General features: G+C 38.3%; 1 protein-coding gene across 2 annotated transcripts; it reads right to left on the bottom strand.

The window, feature by feature from the left end:
- Positions 1–72: 72 nt before the first annotated feature.
- hdac11 (histone deacetylase 11) lies at positions 73–20,051 on the bottom strand. Of its 2 annotated transcripts, none has more exons than XM_079483410.1 (11): positions 19,753–20,051; positions 19,139–19,198; positions 18,848–18,996; positions 18,342–18,442; positions 16,832–16,948; positions 11,472–11,514; positions 10,697–10,773; positions 9,931–9,993; positions 5,797–5,893; positions 3,753–3,931; positions 73–2,862 (listed from the first exon to the last, which is right to left on the bottom strand). In XM_079483410.1, the coding sequence occupies exons 2-11, from the start codon at positions 19,171–19,173 to the stop codon at positions 2,629–2,631; spliced, it is 1,095 nt and encodes a 364-aa protein (XP_079339536.1). In that variant the 5' UTR covers positions 19,174–19,198; positions 19,753–20,051; the 3' UTR covers positions 73–2,628. The 2 variants fall into 2 exon arrangements, with proteins under 2 accessions (XP_079339536.1, XP_079339535.1); XM_079483409.1 differs by having other exon boundaries at positions 19,609–19,849.
- Positions 20,052–20,901: the final 850 nt, after the last annotated feature.

Raw genomic sequence — 20,901 nt, 5'->3', positions numbered from 1 at the left:
CTGATGTGGGAAAAAGCCATATATACCATATGAAGCATTACCATATATAGTAGTCAATAAACACAAGGTCTTCTGTAATTGCATTTTAGATTTGATTTATTTTGCCAATCCTTACATGGAAATGGTATTCAAAAAGTGCCAGGTACAAAAGAACATCATAAATCCAACAAAAAAACATCACATTTGGCACTTTTGTTAGACGTTTGAGTGCCATCTCATCACGGAATATTTATAATGTAAAACACAGGTTTAAAAGTATTAACGTGTAGCCAGTTAAATAAGTACACAATTTATTTCAAAAATAATTTAAAAGAAAGAATAAAATACACATTGTTAAACATTTGTTTCACATTAAGTGCATAAGACATTTAGTGTTCGTAGAAAAAAATAAAACACTTTTATATAATAATGTTAATGCAATTCTTATCAACAGCCAAAAGAGTTATTTTCCCAGCTCATGAAACCAGGACCACTGTGGACCTTTCATGTACAACTCCATTAAGCTGATGGCTAGAGCTAAAGGGTTTACGCCTTTCATGAGACCTTCCCATGCATCCTTTTGACGGTTTTCATTAGAGACAAAAAAAGGTAAGGAAGGAAAGGGAGGAAAAGAGCCCTACTACTCTCATTAGTGTCCATTACCAAGATCCCTCCAGTAAGAGTGCAATACCATTGAAAACCCACTAAAACCTAAACCAAAGATATAATAAAGCATGAGATATTCTCAAATGTGAAACTCTTTACACCAGTGCTTTTCTTAAAGGAATTTGATCTCCAAGCTTTCGCTAACCCATCGTACCTCTTCTTCTACTGTATCTCTAGATGAAAAACAGACAGGTGTTTGATACCTGAACATATTTACATTTTTAGGGAATTTGAAGCTTATGTGAAAACCAGAAGTTCTGTGCACACGTCTGTTGACATCAACTAACATCACAGTACTGTACCTCCTTAAGTACCTCCTTCTGTGAAACCGCTGCAAATCAATAACTACTTACAACAGTGGAACATGACCTATGAGAAATATCAATCTGTAGTTTATATTCCACTGTTGTTCACATTATCAATTCAGACATTACACAAAGAGGTAGGGAAAGAGAAAGATTCAATGCTGGCAGAGACTATAGCTTCATCCAGCTGCGCTTGGCCTTTGTGCACATTTGTTCTTGATTTAAGAGGGGTACAGTACTTTCAGACAAAGGAAGAACTTGAAAACCTACGTTCAACAACCATTCAGGAAACATATGCCACCCATCAATGATCTCAAAGCAATGGATTGATGTAAGTACTGGATGGCCATTTTACTTGCTCTTTCCTGTAGATTATTATGTGGTACAAACAAGCTTTCACATCCATACAGAATAGTAGAGGCACTAAAGGGACAATGAAGATAAAGGCTCAACAAAAATGTACTACACATACTGTAATGCCCTCCAGTATCACACCAGTAACCTTCCAAATCCCTCATTACAAACCCAGAACTACGTTCAACAATGTAAAATACCTTTCAATAATGAAGTATTTAAATCAATTGGTTTGTCAAAATAAGTTTCAACACACTATTTAATGCTGCAATCCATAACTTTGACCTTTTTTGTTTTGGATTGCAGCCTTAACCCATCAACCTTATTTGTTGATCTGAAAAAAGACTCCACAGTGATATACTCTACCCCTAACCTAGCCAACCGACTCCAAATGAGTTGATTCAATAAAGGCCATTTAAATAAACTTGCCAGATCTATGAAAGGGCAATCAACCCAATAATAAATATGTGCAAAGAAACTAACTAGGGAAGAGAGAGAATGGAAATTGAAAATCAGAATACAAAATAAAATAAGAAAATGTGTCATTATCTTCTGTATACTCTCTAAACAACAGGAGCTGTTTTGCTAAATTAAGGCAGACCAAATCTCATCTTAAGAACTGCCATTGCCATCCAACTCCACTGTCTATCATGCTCTCCAATAAAGAGTTTCATTTTCTAATAGAGAAAGTCCCGGCCCCTGCCTGAAGACATCTCAAAAGCCTGCCAACCGTAATATGACAGAGAGTTCTCAGCCTGACAGCGTCCACCTGCTGATGCACACAAATGAGAATTCTGGCGTGCTGCTACAACCGATTGGTCGCGGAAGCACGTCTTAAGAGCAGCCTTCATTTAATGTCATTGAATAATTTAAGGCATGATAGCAGAGCAGGTCAAAGCAATGAGAAACCTGTAATGAATCTGAAATGTATTCATAATGTCATCATTTCATTTATTGAATTAAATAAATCTTATCTAATGGTGGAGAGAGCTGCCCTTAAAACGCTTGATAAAATCGACTGTTTTCTCAACCTGGGGAGTTTGAAAGAAATCAATTCCCTTTTCAGTGTCCAACCGATGACACTAATAAAGAGTTTCTCAAACCTAATGTGCAAAACAAGCATTGCATAAAACACAGTATTTTTCGTTTTTGGGAAAAAACCCTTAATCCTTCACTTCAAGCCATACATTAGTGTGTAAAATTTTGATCCTAAATCAATCTTAGTCCATCTAATCCATTCGATTCATCAACATTATTTACTTGTTCTAAACGTCTGCATCAGTCGCTGCAGGTGAAGCTCGACGAGCCCCAAAATCAGGCACATTTAAATGCCGCTGAATGTGGCCTCTGATGACATAGACTTGCTCATCATGAGTGACACAGGTCCCGCCTCCTCTAAAGCTTCTCCACCAATCAAACCCTGCCTGTGCAGATTCAGGATGGAGTCGGCGATTACGCGGGCGGTCTTCTTCTGGTAGCCCCCTGAGGTCAGCATGAGGATGGGGATCCCTCTGCGGTAAGCAGCCCTGAAGATAATTTCATCTCTCTGAACTATACCCTGAGGGAAAATAGAGAGTAGTTTTACAATGTTTAATATGGTTTGGTATACAAGACAGTGAAGAGCTAGTAAGAATAAGATGAATTCTGTCATTATTTATTTATGCTTGTGTCTTTTAAAACCTGTATATGTGCTCTTTCTTGAAACACAGAAAAGATTTAGATATTCAGTGGCCATACAATGCAAATCAATGGGGGCCAATGTTGTTTGGTAACCAATGTTCTTCAAAATATCTGCTTTTGGGTTCTGCTGAAGAAAGAAAGTCGTACATGTTTGGATTGTCATTTCCTGAACACTGATACTGTATGATGGTAAGTAAATGTGTTGTCCACATGCTAATGTTTCTGAGGGTGAATGTAAAGTTCTGAACGTTACAGTATGTAAAAACTTCTCAATAATCTCTTAAAAGAGACAGAAAACTGATTCTGTAAGATATGACCCCTTTAAATGACTTGACTGGCCTATTTTTAACCACTTTAAAAAGTGTTAGAGGGAACGGAGACAAACCTTGCTCGGACTCATGGGGCCAAATCTATGCCAAAACAGTGAATTAAAAAAGGGCTGATCATTCCTAACTGAGGATAAAACTTACACAACAAAAGCTTAAAATGCACATGAAATATTAATTTCAAGTCATATGAGGTATCCCTCACGTGTAGGTATATTACAATGCTGAGGCAACCCCCTATATTGTACAACATGAGATTTTATTTAAAATCTTCTTTTCTACTCTCCCTCCAAATAAAAAAAAAACCCCGAAAATGTTCTTCAGCATTCCTGTCAGGTTTCTATGCTGTAAAGCGGGCCTGAATATTTAATATGCAAGCTTATTGAGCCAAATATCAGAACTGATGTGGAAGGATGAACGTAGGAATGATATACAACCGCACCTGTGGGGATATAGCCAGACCTCCGAGAGGGTCTCCATCGAGGATGTCCGTGCCTGCGTTGTAGATGATGATGTCTGGCCGTTCTTCGTTCAGCGCACCTTCCGTGTGGAGCTCCACCTTCTGGAGGTACTCCGTGTCTTCTGTCCCCCATTCCAACTCTACTTTTCGTTTAATCGCTCCTGAAGTCAAAAACATTATATCATTTCATTTCAACTGATGGCTGGTTTAAAAGTGCTTTTAGTGATTTATTTTATGAAATGGCATCAAGAAAATTGCCTTATTACCTGACAAATATCACTAAAATAGGTAAGTCTCTGTAAGATTACTAGACTCTGTAATCCAATATTCAGCTTTTTGTTCATGTGAAGAAATTTCTAATCTTACTGCACCTGTGCAGAGACAGTATCGATGTTTCTAAGTCTTGTTTTCAAGTTAACTTGAGGTTGATCTGAGAAATTACTTTCGTTGTGTAATCTCATTAATGATTCAAGGCACGTTCGGCCTGTCAATCATTTTGTGTGCCTCTCAGGACAACAGGAACCTGTGTTGATTGGTTGTTATGATTTTTTGAAAACGAACGTTTTAGTACATTTACAAGGTTCATGTAAACATTGTTGGATCTGTGGGTTAAGTTACGTTTCCGAACTGTGAGTGACATAGACATGATCCTCTGCTGATGACCTGCACAACCTCTGAAGGTGGTTTTAAAAAGGAGCGCGTGTCTTATTCAAATAATAAAACTAATGAACGTCTAGAAGAAAACGAATGTTGAGCAGCTTTATACTTCTTTAAGCTGAGTTTCAAGGCAAACGGAGCACAATACCTCGCCTTCACAGGCTTCTAAGACCTAAAGTAATTAGTCTTTAACTGCATATGTGAGGAGGACACTGCCTTTTGAATGGACACAAAAGTCACCGAGGGAAAACGCCATAAAAGCAAATGAAAACTGAAAGAAAACAAGGCAACCCAAAAGTAATCTTGGGACGGCAGCATGCGCCTTCAATAAAGCAGGTGGAGCGATTAGTCATGTACATAGAAGGTTTTGTTCTGAAAATCAAAAAGGTTCAACACACCTTACAAGCGAGTAAATGCTTTACAAAAATCATCTTAGTTTTGACAAGCTGTCGCACTATGCCAGGTGAAGCTTACGGCATTGTCACTCAAATGCAAATGACAGAATGAACATTAAAGATAACGTATACTCTAATTGACAAAGATTATAACGTGACCTTATTGAAGCATTCTGTCAGTTATTTTATAAGTTTCTTTGATATTCGAAACATTAATCAAATCACTCCATTTGCATTTCCTAAAAGAAATTCCAGGGCTTGTCAACCTGTTTGCATTTCTATTCATCTAAATGGCAGCTCCTTGAGTGGCATATGGTGCCGTCTGCCATCTTTGCTTCACATAAACTGAAAATATTAGCAACGATACATATGCTTCTTGCACAATAAGCAAAGAATACCAATACCGATCACATTCTTGATGCTGCAAATTCTATGAACATAAAATAATGGAAGACTGCTGTATCAGGTTTTCACAGGTTAAATGTCAACAAGCACTCTACAGTCTGTAGTTTATGTGGATGAAGGACATCGTTACATTTTGATTTAATAATTGAAGTAAAAAAAGTATTAGAATTACAAGATAGAAGTAATATGAGGATGTCAATGTTGTGTTTGCCTTAGAAAACAGAAGGTGATCCAAAAAACAATCTGTAAAAGGCAGGGATCCACCAAAATACTATAAGGGTAGCAGGACACTGCCCCCTGTAGGAGAGCAAGAGTATTGTGCACAGTATCTTCCTTAATGTGCATCAATTCATCTCACCACTCTCTTTCTCTGCCTGTCATTATTTGTGACCATATGTATGTGTGAATTTGAATATATATGCAAATGAAGAGCTAGTCCATGCTAAATTTGTCAGATTACCGCGATTTGAAGCATTTTAGTTCCTCATATCATCGATGCACTATCTATACATAATCGGAATCGCTTTAAATCCCCATTTACATACGCACGCAAATGCGCATTAACTCACTCTTTGCAAATCCGTCTCCTGGATAGATGTGGCGATTATACACATCCATTATGTAAACGCGTCTGTCTTCCAGGAAATCCCGCTCGTGTCCATTTCCCTGCAACATTAAGCATCAAAAGAGCAGATATAAGTGCATAAAGTTCAGATTGCTGGAGATTCCTGTTTTTCACATTTATCAATATAAATATGGATATTAATAATCCAACACTAGAGCAACGAGTCTCGTGGTCCCTCATAATCTTTAAGAAGTGGATTTTTTTACATTTTGCGTTCTAATTACATTTTTATTTCTTTATTAATTTCCCAGCAGAATAACAAATAAACAGACAATGATCATGAGGCGATGTGCTGCTATATTATTACCCCCATTAAAATCCCATCAAACTTCCACAATTTTACATCATAGTGCTCCGTTAATCAAACTCTCCACAACTTCAACACAAATAAAATTAATCTATAAATATATAATTATGTACATACACAAGGAAAGTAAACAAGGGAAAACAAAATATTCATTAAAAAAAGGTACATAAGAACAAAATAGTCATAATAAATATGTGCCCAGCTTAGGGTTCTAGATAGTTAGTCAATAGATTTATCCAGGAAGGGTTGCCATACTGTGTCATGGGTCTTTAGGGAATCCAAAAATCTAGTGGATTTTAAGTGGAAAAATGTATTTGTACATACGTAATAATTAAGTTCAACGATGAATGATATAAATATAAGCCGTTTGTCTAAAATGCATCTAAATCTGGTTCAAAGGAGTTGAACCTTCTGCAGATAATATTTTCAAAATTCTGGAAGGATAGATGTTGTAGATAGGTAGTATAGAGAATGAATAGAAGTTCTGCCATAATTCACCCATCACGTCAAAAGCGTTAACCAACAATGGATGTTCACTGCCTATTATGTGCATAACAAAGTAGATATTTGTTTTTGATGTAAAGCATGACTGACACAGAAATGCAAGCACAAGCCTTTCCTGACTCACAGATAGACTAACTAATCAGATCTGTCCTCGGAAGACGTAATATTTCCATCCCTCTTTATTCAGCTGTCACGTACGATGTCTGGCCACTGTCACTTTTAATTTAAGACTGCTGCAATGCTCACAACTCATGTGCAAGATGGCTACAACCTCCGATTCCAAAACGGCTCCTTTCTCAGCTGTTCGGAGAGGCTGTCAGCCAATTACGAGACCACACTTTAGGGGTTCGTTCACATTGCCCTCTCTGTAGCATCTGTACTCAAGCAGCAAAAACCTTGCTTAAGGTGAAATGATCGCCATGTAGCAATTGCAAGGCCTATGAAATAACAGGAAGAACATTAATAATATTCCAGGTGATTATGCTAACATTTGTTGGCCCTCAAATTCTACAGATTGTCTAGACAACTAGTGGTAAATTGTTATTAGATGGTTACATTATCTGCAGTGTCAACGCTATTGTATGACCAGAGGAAAGAATGTACAGTATGCCAACATCTCAAACCTGCTGTGCAAAAGCCTCTTATCTAAATTCTTGAGGTCTTGTTGTACTTGTTTTCTAAGAGGTAATGGATAGGCAAGTAGATTGTCCTGTAGGGATGGGCGATGTGTTGACATTTTTTTACGATAATCGACTTCAAAATCATCGCGATATCCGATAATATCGTGTGTGTTTGACTACATGCAATGTTGCGCAGACGATCAATCTGCGGATACAGACCGGGAGGGAATTCGTCAAGTGCCAAACAAACACGCACGCAGGCACGTGTGAGCACACACAGGCGCACAAACCAGAGCTTCTTTCATCAGGTAAAGCGTGTAGATAAACCGTGGCTTTTATGCAGTAGAAAAAAGTTGCAGGTGTCCTGAAATTTCATCCTACCCGCCAGATTATCCTTATTAATGCATGCGCACATACATTTTACGTCATTTTTTTGCGATATGAACCTGTTTATTTTATATTGCTATTTATTTATATCATTGAATACCAATAGTACAATTTGATTGGGTTTTGCTCAGTAAACTAATCCTACATGTTTCATTTATGCTGGTAGGATAATCTGACAGGCCCTGTTGTCCTGTCCCCAAAATTGTCACTTTGTTTTCTGCATTATAGGAGAAAGTATTTTAACATGGAAAAATATGAAGCACTTCCTTCTAAAGGTATTTTCGGGGGCCCCCTACTGTATTCAACAATATTCAAAGGCCCCCCAGCCGCTTACAAAAACTCAAAATTCTTACCCAATAAAATATTTAAGAGCTTGATATTAACTGGAATTTAAAAATTAACAAATAGTAAGAACGCACATCCCACATCAACAACCCCCCCCTGAAAACCACTGTTCTTAAGTAATCATTGGGTTTGTAATAATACTCGAGGGATGCTAGCAACAACTGTTAATACTTTGAGTCTCAGATATTTCTGGTTATTAACAAGCACTCATGAATTTATATATGCAACCGATGTAGCCACCAGAGACCAGCGTCTGCTATTACATATCATAATTTTAAGCCTTTAACTGGAGTCTTAACGACAACTTTTCCATACTCTATATTTTTCACACCCCGTAAACCCAACTGAGACAGCGTTTTTTTGCATCCATTTATATGCCGGCATGAAAATTCCCACCTTTGTTCTGCTCGTGGGCCTCTGTGAATTATTCACCCCGTTGGTGGTATTGATCTGATCCTCGTTGCCTTAGTCGATGAGCAAAAGACCATCATAACAATCAAGCCATACTTTAAAATGCTTATGCCAGTTTTATGTGCCAGCGTGAGAATTATCAGGAACAACATCTCCTGGGTCCAAGTAAACTTCAGGCTGAGATGAATAATGATTTTCATTGGGATGTAGAGGGCAATAAACTGTAAACTGAAGGGAAATGTGTTGATTTACAGTGATGAACATTTGCAAAACACACACTCATAAAGTGAGACTACTAATAATGATTTATGATATCATGAAACAAATAGGTTATGTATCGTTTAAATAGCAAATGCATTTGCGCTCATTTTTGGGTGTGCTGGACAAAAAAAAGAGGTGTTTTCAGGTGCATTGTTGGCGCGTTGCTTTTTTGAGGAACTGAAAATAGATTGCACCATAGACTGACTCAAACCTTGTCTACATTTTTTTGTTATTTATAAAAGTGCGTTAGTAGAAAATGTGTACATAAATATATAATCCGGTTTGTCCTGTAGATGGTCTGCTTGCGCGCTTTAAGCTCATGCACGAGCAGATGCGTTTCCTCTCCTGAGGAAATTTGCACTTGCAAATTCTGGCACGCAAATAGTGAGAGTCTCTGATTGGTTTACTGCATGTAATGCCCAAAAAACACCCATTACTCATTAAGTGAATTGGAACAACCCATTAAGACCATGCGCCCGGGCGCGCCGACCGGTTTCCTGTCGTTAAACTAGCAAAAGGGGATTCGGACACGCTCTGAGTGCACCTGTGCTTTAAACCATGCGCTTAATCGTAAAAAAAATAGGGCCCAAAACATCTGACCACATAAAGAAAAGTGAAGTGCAGAAGTAACAATCTCCAGCTACCTGTAGTTGATTTCTTATTTAAAGATCTTTTCATTTTTATGTCAGATGCATCTTGAGACGTCTTTTTCATTCTCATCAAGCGTTTCATTGTCTCTTTCACTCTATCCAGCTTCCTCTCTCGTTTTGCAATTACATTTTTTATTTAATTTTCCTGATCCTTGAGATACCGAAATAAAAACTTGCGTTTCAGACAAGAAAATCTTTCATTTAATTCTAGAGGTCATTGTAAGTTGCACTCAAGGGGGAAAACATTGTAAAAATATGACCAATTTAAGAGTCTTGCAAGCTGTCAAAAGAAATACAGAAAAAATGTATAACTTCAATACAGACACAAGAGCATGAACAAAACCATAACATACCAACAAAGAACCGCATTGACATCACTGGCCAACAATTACAACGGTGCTCAAACACTTAACAGCTTACACTAAAGGTGGCATGACAGCAAACAAGCATGTTTCCACAGAAAAGTCAAGACTGTTGCATATCAGCAATCAGACTGCAGAATCATTGACTTTTCTGCCAAATAGGGGATATTATCATGTCAATTGCTCTGCGGTACCATTGACTGACGGTGCGAGCTGAAAAGGACTGCTCACCTGATGGGCATCTAGATCGATGATGGTGGCCCTTGCTACTCCTTCCACCCTCTCAAAGAGAAACTTCAGAGAGAAACACAGAGGAGGGAAATGAGTTTTTATCCTGACAGCAGAACAAATCACAAAGGGTTTTGTGCATCTCATGACAAAGCAACAATCTGAGCGAGATGACTGTGTGGCTGAAGCAAAAAATCAATGAGTTTCCGTAAAAGCTGATACATAGATACCATTATATCCGCTATGTTTGTACCCATGAGTCCATGCATACTTTTTAAACGAGTAGATAAAGTCGAAGTCTGAAACCTCTGAGGTGAAAAGCTGAATACATTTTTAAAGGTTTAATGATGTGTATCTTATTTCCCCCTTGTTTTTGAAAGCGTTATGTTTTTATTACCTTTGAATGAGCTATGCACCATGGGTCCCTTATATGGAATTCGGCATGCTGTTTCTACAATAGCCCTAAACAGACAAACTGTTCTACAGAGCGCGTGTCTTAAATACGTTATCTCCATCGGCCAAGTAGAGGAAACGTGACAACATCTTTGTTATGTGTCAGCCACCGTAGTGCTTCGCAAGGGAGGGCCAAACAGTGGAGTGAGCCATTGTTTGCAATTTGCAACCTCACCGCTAGATGCCGCCAGATTTCATACACTGGACCTGTAATGGTGGTTTGACTAATATTTATAATTCATTCAATTCTTAACACTTGATTTGGATGACTACTCATACAGATGACATGTTTTGGGAATCTAGGGCAAAATCTCACCTTGATAGCTAGTGTGATGTCAGCATAGGCACAAAAACCTCCTCCTTTGTCACTGGAGCAATGATGGAAACCTCCACCTGCAAGACAAACAAAACCGGGCACTTAAAAACCAGCGAGCTGTCTGTTTTCCAATGTCCCCTGAACGTTTCCATCTGAACTGCCCCTGCACACTATAGGTGACTGAGAGACTAGCTTTTAATTAGGATCATATTTACGAATTCAGGTAATAGATGCAATCTCTCCTCCCGCGACCCCCACACAGTTATCCTCATTATATGAATCTGCACCCCGGAAGCTCCTCTACAGAGGTGGGCAGGGTTTTCATTAGCAGTTATTACTCATTCACACGACCCTGCTTGCTGATTTACACCTTTCAATTACCGTGCAGTACCCTCACAACACATGCATTCAAATGAACAGTCATCCATTGTCCATTAATGTTTGTCAATGTGGCTGCAAAGAACAGCACTGTTTATCCATCAGCAACACAAGGAAATCGGCTGAGCTTGCTGAAGCACAGCTGAAAGTCTCTCCCACTTCTTCAGAAACCAGGACGAGAAAAGAATACTGATATCATACCAAGCAAGGGTTATCTTTTTTAAATAATGGTGCCAGTGACTTGGTTTTGTCTCTCAACTCTTCAACAAAGAGACGCTCTCTTTCGATTTCTTTAGACAGTTAACAGTTTGTCTGAGGTGGTAGCAAAAGCCATGGTAAGATGTATTTATTCTCCCTGCAATTGTTTTTTCAAGTGGTGAATGTGAAAAGAACTCACCCACATTAATTGCCCATCCTCTTTCCATCGCCAGCTTGCCAGCCTAGGTATAAAAAGAGGGAACACTTTATTTTCAAAGTCACGTTTCACCGTTGGCATTTTCCCATTTTCTAGTCATCAATAAATAAAGAGAGAAACCGAAATCTGTTCATGTGACGGGTAAAATCAAAGCGCAACTTGGCACCCAAACTGGGGGCAGACAGGGGCATAATTTCCACTTGGGATAAGGGGGACATGTCCCCTCCACTTTTCAAAATCCTGTTAGTGTCCCCCGCACTTTCAAATTTGTTTATGATTTTTAACTGCATGCCATCTCGTTAAGCGTTTTAGAAAGTCATCCATCTTTGGAAAAAATCCAGGAGATTCAGGTTACAGGTTTCATTTTTCCGCTTCATAAACATAGTACACAATAAAAACCCATTGTGGTTTCGTGGTTTAATCAATTTAAACAATCAAAAACAATGCAAAACATAGGTATTCTGAGTTTGTGATAGGGAATTCCCTATGGAGAAAATCACTTGCTGCCCTCCATCCACAGTTGGCTGACTTCATGCAGAAAATCCATTATTTCATGGATTTTGTATCGCCATAGTGCCTAAACGTATGTAAATGCAGGCAATGGCATCCCTCCCTGTTTTGTGTCCCCACACTTCTCAAACCAAAGTCACACCTTCGGGGGCGGCTTCTGTTATCTGATTACAAAGACTTTGAACTTCACACTAAAGTCTATATACTCTGCAAACTTAAGAGTTTTTGAGTCCATGTGCATGAATATGCAATACTGTTAATGCTTTCTTTATGTGTTTCCTTTATTCACAAATCTGTCTTAGTATCTAAGACACTGCGTTTCATGTATATTATCTCCAATGAACATGGGGCAAAATCCAATTTAACGCACATGTTTAATGGCACAGGAATAACAGGAAATGGCTTTAAAATGACATTTCCATCACACCAAGGGTTACCCATTTGTATGACAGATAAGACCCTTATCCAAGAGCGGGAAATTCCAATGAGAGATGCAATAAAAAGAAATTGTGTGGGTTGCTTTGTTGAAATAATTATTAGCTCTTCACTCATCTTTCAAAAATAGCCCAAACTAGACCAGATCACTTATTCTTTATCAGTTCCTCTTGTCAAATGTAATCTGATTGTCTTGAAATTGGATGACGTTTTGGTGGTTTTAAGGATATCTTCCGCAATTCCGCTGTTTTTATACTTTAGTGGGTATACAGAGTCAATTAAAGAGAATGAAGTACGCACATCCAAAGTGGTTTAGTCTGGTGCTAGACCAAAAAGTACATTCGATAATAAAAGAGAAGATCTGAACATTTTTATTCTCCCTTTATTTCCAATTACATTTTTAAAAAGGCAATGTTTCGATCAGAAGATCTTCGTCCGGCATAAACACATGCACAAAGACAACAACCCAGTTAGTAAAGGCAAAGAGATTCCAAGAGGCGAAACTCTGTTGCCTCTTTGGAAACAGCGCGGCCACCATTTTGGGGTGAAAATGCTTTACAACTGACATGGTTTCTAGCAAGCCAAAGCTTTTGTCGGTATGTATTATCATCATTAAGGAGGAATTTCAGTTTTATGTGTCTTTTTTAACAAAGCAGCTGAAATTGCAATCGCGACAGCAAAAAGTCGAGTCGCTTTCACCCCGAAGTGGCGGAAATCGCAGGGCGCTGGTGTTGCAATGGAACTTTCTATTGATTTTAGCCTCTTACTTTTAAAAACTCAATACTAATACTCTTGAGTATAGGTTCAATGAAGGTTGAATAGGTTGAATATCATCAATATACTTTTGCCAAACAACAATATTTGAAAAATGGGATTATGTAAACCATCAAATATACATTTCTGCTCAAAGAGACCCACGTACAAATTTGCATAGTTTGGATCCATGGTGCTACCCATGGCAGGACCCTAAATCTGAAGAAAAAAACGTCCCCTTTATATCTAAAAAGTTTTTTGTCAACAACAATTGTTTTAATGTTTTACTGCAGTTAACACTGGGATGTCTATTTCGATGTGGATACTTCAGAAAGAAATCAATCGCTTCATTTCCTCCTTCATCTGGAATATTGATTTATAAAAACTCAACACCGAATGTGACAAACAAAATTTCACCATATAAATCAAAAGTTTTTACGATTTTACCAAGGAGGGTAATTCGGATACAATATGCTTTAAGAAATAATATTTTTTTACTGGGAGGGACCCAATTCCAGATATGATGCCTTCCTGGGGGGAGGCATCACATCTTGAAATATTTTTAGCAAGAGTCACAATCAAAAACACCAACACGCTCTTTTTAGTGCATTTAAATCTACTTTCAGTCTCCAGTTAAGAAGAACGGCAAAGTAAGAGAGTAGCACCACATACACACAACAAACATTGTTCTTGAGCTCAATCCCCTGGCTGAAGACAGTGCATGGTTTTGCATAAGGAGAAGGCTATATCAGTGAACCCAAAGCCCCGAGCTGTTCCTGGGAGGCATAGAGAAGCTCAACTCAGCTCTATCTTTCCTTTTTAACTTTCTCCTTCTCTCTCTCTCTCTCTCTCTCTCTCTCTCTCTCTCTTTAGGGCATTCACTGATCGGTGGTCCGTCAGTAAAACTGCATCCTAAGTTTGAGTCTGTAATAACTTTCAATCGATTCATGAACCAGCGTGCACATAAGTTTACCTATGATTAATATTTTATTTAAATAGTTCAATACTTTCAACTAAACAGAATATGTATGTAGTAAATGATGACTTGCCTTGATAATGATTTTTCTTTGAGATGGTGGTTCAGATTTTACAGGCTTTTTTACCCAGATTCTTACAGGGTCATAAGTTTCTTTCAATGCATGGACTAAAAATGAATACATACTACATAATTTACCACATAGTGTGATTTAGGGCAGTCACCCTATAGCATCAAACCCCTTCAAGCATTAAAAAAAATCTAAATATTTGTTTTGACTATCTGTATAAAAAATATACATGTAACATTCATTTAATTGGGTAGAAATTGTAAGTGTGGGGGTGATCTGAAAAAAGATCCACTTTTTTAGGGTAAAGCTTGACAATATTTGTCAATAAAAAGAAAAGGAAGTCCCCCAAATCGGCTTAAATGAAACAATGATAGTTGCTGTGGATAAAAGGCCTCAATTTGTATCACAACAAGGCATTTGCAGTTTTATGCTCGATCGAACCATTTGTTATCAGAGAAGTCTATTAAAACAAAAAAAGTGTTCGCATCTGATCTCATTTGTAATCATCACATTAAAACCGTGATAATAAACAAATGCAGAACAGCAGAGCAGAGATTAATAACAGGAGTTTGCCTCTTATGATAATTCCTCCCAAACGGCCGCAATTACAGGGTTGGCTGTTGTCTAACCTTGAACTTCATCGCGCACTAACATGGAGACGTGCGGTAATACTCCCATTTTCCCCGAACCACGACGACGACACCTCCATCCAGCTAGTCGACTGCTGACTGAAATGGCAGTCAATTAGCAGGCCGTGAGAAGGGCTCGATGGGAGGTATAATTATGTTCTCGGGCTGAGAGGGACGAGTGGAGCACACTCGTTGCGAGTTCATCTGTCGCGCAGTGCAGGCTGTCTGTGCGCAGTACTACTGTGGAGTACACCTGGCATACCCTTAGGTAATTTACCGCAGTGTTTTACATTGCTGGGAAAACAGTGAGGGTGGGAAGCCCCACTAGAGAAATGCGTCCTCGAGATGCTAACGTTCCCGCATGTTTACCTGACAAGAAAATGTCTCGTCTTTAACTGACAAGCAAGTGTCTTACAAAGTTGGATTCAGTAATAATTGTTGGTTCTCACGTGATTTTAGCAAGACAGTCGTACGAAACGGGGTTCGTCATAAATAAATTTACGCTTTTATCAGTAGATGTTGCCAGCTTTCGGTGTCCGTAATTGTTACATACTTTTATAACGGTAAAAATTGTTTACTCAGGCCTTGTTAAATAAATACAATTGTTGGACTTGCATTTTTGACTTCATGAGAGCCGCCCGTTATTTTTCAGCTTTACAAATCTGACAGTTTTTAGCTCACGTGGTGACAAGGTTACAGATGCGCACCATAGCAAATTCGCAAGGCCACCCACAACATAACATAATGGCAACACATGTAGCAGAAAATATATTATTGCTATTATACATAATTGCTGTGATACAAAATTTTTGTCTTTTTTGTTTGTTAAATGCCCTTGGTAAATAACATTCTCAGTAGTGTTCTCATTGTTAACCAATTTACTAATTTTAAACACAACAATTATATAAGCTATGCTTTACTACAGAGAGAACTTCCCTGGGCCCAAGTGCACACATATTCAAGCAAGTTATTAAGATCCAAAAAACGGGACCTTCCGCCGAGACATGAAACTCACTTAAAACTCATTAGGAATTAAAGTAGTGCTCTCGGCTTGTATTTTTAAATCCTCTGTTTAACTCCCAAATTGGTAGACGATGCTTCAAAAGAGGCGGATGTGTTAATGTGGACTTGCGAGAAACTCCTTGGATCGTCTCTATCACAGATGTTCAGAGCCTTGCATACTGACCTTTCCTACCTAGGTTATTTCAAATGACCTAAAGTGGGCCTTTACAAAAACTCTGTAACAAAATGTTTCTATTTTAAACTTTGAACAATGTGGATGACTCACTGTATCAGATTCTCTGCGCAGTAAGGCACCAGTCGAAAAATTCTGAGGGCAAGAGGTTTTGTGAAATTGTCAAGGAGCATAATAGTGGTAAAACCATTTAATACATTTTAAACCACAAACCTTTTGATTATGTATTTTTCATCCTATAGACCGTTTCATCGGACGCATGCGCGCCTGACCAGCAGTTAATTTCCGTTTTTGTGTTTGGCTAGTGTCTAATCATATTACTAATATAACTATTTATATTGTATTTAATTTGTTCATATTCATTTGTATTATTATTTTACTGTATAATAATTGAATTAAATAAACGATTTATTGAATTCTATTGCATTAAATGTGCCCTGTAGCTGTGACACATTTATAGAAACAGTATAGTACATTGACATTTGGCAGTTGAGCTTGGTGTCCAAAATATTGGAGAGGCAAGTTTAGCCAAGTAATAGTTCTTATATTGGTAAACCAAATGAATGGGCTAGATATACTCTTAAATTGCTAGCTAATGTAATTTACTTGTTATTCATTTAGCTTGTTTTCGGAAATAATCTACAGGGACTGTTTTCTTTTCGGATGTGTAGCGGAAGTTAAGGCCACAAAAGCGTCTAGGTGTGGTAATGTTTATGCTGTTGCTGTGAAACTGTCTATACTGCACTTAAAATTTTTGGCAAAACTGAAACCTACCATGATGGTTCCTCCCGTTTGTGTACGCAGTGGTTTCAGAACTTTGCGCTGTACCAGAAAGTTGGGCAGGAACAGTAGAGGTGGGATTTCCGTGATGGTGGCAACAACCAGAGACCACTGAGAGGGGCAGAGATCACATGCACAGGTTTATAAGAAATCTGATATATGGGGTCTAAATTACAAATACAAACTCCTTCATTTAATACAAAAATGTTGCCAATTGCATTTCTTTTGAATTTCAATCAGCAGATATTGTGAAGTAAAATGGAATAGAAATAAGATCGATAGTTCAGACAAGAAACCAAATGAATAAACAGAAAGCAAGTTCATAGAGGGCTTTGTGATGGATTGTACAGTAAATCAGATTTCAAATCCAGATCTGGAAGTGGAATCACTTTGATACAGGTGGTGATTTAGTGAAAAGGCAAACTGTTGGCAAAATGTAAAAGCTGGATAAACTTTTCTGCATATTACAAAAATTTTAAAAAGGGAAGCAAGAACATAAGATTCGGTCACAGCAGCACACAGATACCTCTCTGGGGCCCTCCACGATAGCGTTCTGCATGCAGTAAGGAAAAGAGAAAATACATACACAGCCAATTTAAAGGGCGATCAACTAGCTGTATGATCAGCCTTCAAGAGTGATCAGAAAGCAGCAGTAGTCAGCAATATCCAACCACTGAAGCAATGCATGCATCAACAAATATAGATTACTATAAAATGGGAAATATATATAGGCATCACTGTGAAATCATTAACTGAATCGTTCACCCGAAAAAAGAGAATTTAGTTGTTTACTCACCCTCGTGTTTATTTAAACCTGTACTGTTATTATTCCATGAAACACAAAAGTAGACATAGTTTGGATAAAATGATACACAACTCCTGTCATGCAACAATAGGTCACAGTGATCATGTCTGTCAAGCTCCATAAGGATGAAATATGGGCTGGACATTAGCTTCAAAGGGCCAGGTTGCCCACATATTGACATAAGGGTGAGTAAATAATGACAATTTGTTTTCTTTGTGGCGAAACTGTTCCTTTAAGTAGTCTTTAAGTTGCTTGTGTAGACTGCATGGTCGAGCAGCTGACTCATGGGTGCATTAGGCACATGACAGACTGCAATCTGTGCAGAAGACTGAGATTGATTTGATCGGAATAAAGGCCTGCTCATGAGTAATCCAGTGCAATTTTCTTTCGTAGACTTCCTCTGTGCATCACTAGCTCATTGCTGGTGAGATAAAAAGGGACGTCTAGATGTCTTTTTCATAAGTAGGAAGTGTCCACGGTCATAATGGGGCTATAATAGATTATTATTGATTAAGCTTTTCACACTAAACTTATAAAAGGCCGACATTTGCAGTCTATCGTAAGTACAAATAAACTAAAGGATACACCAGTTTGAAAACATTTTCAAACCTTTTGCCATCAGTGTATGTATATAAGGGAGTCATGATAGGTGGGAAAAGACAAGCCAGGGCACGGACACAACACAGACTGCATGTATACCTTGAGTCTTTTCAGATAACGTGCAGTGTGAACCACAAGTAGATCAGCCTCACTGGCCTCCCGGGCTGGAACAATGGTCTCATCTGTAATAAACTGCTCCTCTGAAAATAAATCATTGTACAAAAGCAACAATTAATGTGAACATATTTGACGCTCGACACAAAAATAATAATAAAATACTCAATAAGCCGTGTTAGCCCATGATGCTCTCTGCTTTTAATAAAGGAGTAGAGCATACGGCATGCTGACTAGGTTATCGGAAGTGTGCCAGTTACATATTGCCCCCGACCTTGCAGTAACAGCCGAGAAGTCAACCTCCTCTTGCACCTGCTCCCAAGAGGAGTTCAGCTTCCCTCATTATTTCTGTCTCACTGATTGTCACCCCCTCCCTCTCCATCCCTGTGCTGACTCTGTGCTCTTTGACTCCCCATTTCTCATGTATTGCATTACATTGATCACGCAGAGCAGCTGTCTGTCCGGGCGGAACGTGCAGTGGTGCAGCTCACCTTTTAAGAAGTGAATGACCTTGCCCCATTTGCCCGCATCGAAGGGGTGCAGCTTTTCCAGACCCATGAATGTGATGTTGTACGTTGGAGAGTAGACAATAGGCAGGCATGATGCAGGAACCTCTGCGTAAAGCTGGGTTTGGTGAGAACTGTGGAAGGATTATAATGTTATTGTATATGTATTTTATTCTGATGGTGTGTATAAATAAATATGTCTTAATCAGAGTCTCTGTTTTACCCCTCCAAATATTTAGACTACATCAAATGTGGATTTTAGACATTTGTATTTACCCTTTCTTTTCTTCTGAATCTTCTTTTGTTGACATCGTTGCCAAAGCATGCCAATGTTAGCTGAAAATAAAAACATTTGTACACAACAATAACTTGGTATACTGGGCACGTTTGGATATAATTAGAATGGAAAAGTAATGAAATTGCATGTTTGATTTCCTTTTCTCAGCTGTGTTCGGATGTTATTGTTTTTTGGTGAATCAGTTATCACAGACGCGGAGAACCACTTACAGGTTAAAAACTACAAAGACCAGAATGCATTGCGCGCCTTACGCAGGCGCTCTGGGTTTTTTGAAGACGCACTTCAGTTCAGGAAATATTTTTTCGAATATCTTTCCCAAAGTCTCCAGATAAACTAAACGAGCCAACTGCAACGTGTGGACTGTTATTTAAAGATACGGTGGCACAAAAGCATTTAGATTATCGATTTCAAGACAAATCGCTGGTAATGTGAAATCAGCACGACTCACCTGCTAGCCATTTTATAAGTCTCTTATTTCTACGGCGTAATTATATTCGTAGTCAAGGCGATTTTTAATAAAGACTTTCAACCAGCGTCCTGGCATATATTAGTGTAGTTTATTTAAACGTCTAAAGACTGAAGAGTTACACACATTCAATCCCTTGAATAGCTCCTTGAACACTTCCTCCTCTCTCTGTCTGAACGCAGCTACGCTACACGCAGCGCTTCTCCGTCTGCGTCATAATGACGGCACAACAGATGAACTCATGAGAGTTTCTTACAATTCGTTTCTATAAGTGTAAAGTAAAGAGATCAGGATTATTCATCACAATACAAAATCGCAAATTATTTAGGACACTTATAGCCTATGTGAATATTGATGTTATGAAAAAGAACCCCCAAATAGCATTATGTCACTATGCAGTTTTGAGAACTGAAACTTGTTATTCCGCTTTATTTATTTTCATGCCCCTTTAAATAGAGTTGCGCTGTAGTTACTAGAAATAGTGCGTGTAGCTCTTGAAATTATGCAGTCAGCATTCCAGCTTCAGAGTTAAGCTCACTGGCTGTTTTCTTTCAGCAGGGTGGCCCATGAGAAAAAGCTGCCATCCAGCTGTTACATAACAGAATAAAATTGATAAAAGGGAATAGACAACAGTTTCCATCCCTGTCCTCATTTCCTGCAGTTTTATCAGAATCACAAATTCCTGCTCTGGTAAAGGCACTCACTGCTAGCATGTAATGTAACAAACTACAATCAACGTAATAACATAACAAGCCCCTTCGTAATAATAAAATAAAATATATAGCCAAGCCTACTTTTTTTACAGTATAAAGACTATTTGAACACATTTGCACATATTTATATTTGTGTACAAATGTAAACACATTTTAAACTATTCTGTGGATTTCTGCAGATTTTTCCCAAATTTTAGGGTGGAATTAACAAAAAAAGTCTGCAGATTCAGTATGACCATTCCTATGAGAGAAAACTGATTGGAAAAATCCTTTTTGTGAGCAAAACCTATGAGAAGGAAGATTTAGACACGTCGGGTTAACTAAAAGTATGTGATGCAATTTTTGAAGTTTATGTTATTTGGCTCTTAAAAAATAATTTGGCACCTGCTTTTTCCCCCTATATGAGCCAATGGCTCTCCTTAACTGATTTCTTTTGGACTGGAGCCCTGCTCTGTAGGTCAATTGAGACATCATGTTTAGTCTCCCAAAAAATTGAATTGCTCTGTCCACACTTAAATATTAGATAAGAAGTTCAAAAGGACAAGAATAATTCGGATTTGTA

The sequence above is a fragment of the Barbatula barbatula genome (genome assembly GCF_947034865.1).
Source record: "Barbatula barbatula genome assembly, chromosome: 20".
NCBI lineage: Eukaryota > Metazoa > Chordata > Actinopteri > Cypriniformes > Nemacheilidae > Barbatula > Barbatula barbatula.
The sequence above is the reverse complement of the archived record's forward strand: the minus strand, read 5'-3'. Positions and strand labels throughout refer to the sequence as shown.

What these genes read in the sequence shown, in the direction of transcription:
- hdac11 (XM_079483410.1), bottom strand. Translation starts at nt 19,173, where the DNA reads ATGTCAACAAAAGAAGATTCAGAAGAAAAGAAAGG. An exon ending in AGGATGGGCAATTAATGTGG is followed by an intron (nt 10,774 to 11,471) that starts GTGAGTTCTTTT and finishes TTTGTCTTGCAG; the next exon opens with GTGGAGGTTTCCATCATTGC. An exon ending in GTCTGGCTATATCCCCACAG is followed by an intron (nt 2,863 to 3,752) that starts GTGCGGTTGTAT and finishes ATTTTCCCTCAG; the next exon opens with GGTATAGTTCAGAGAGATGA.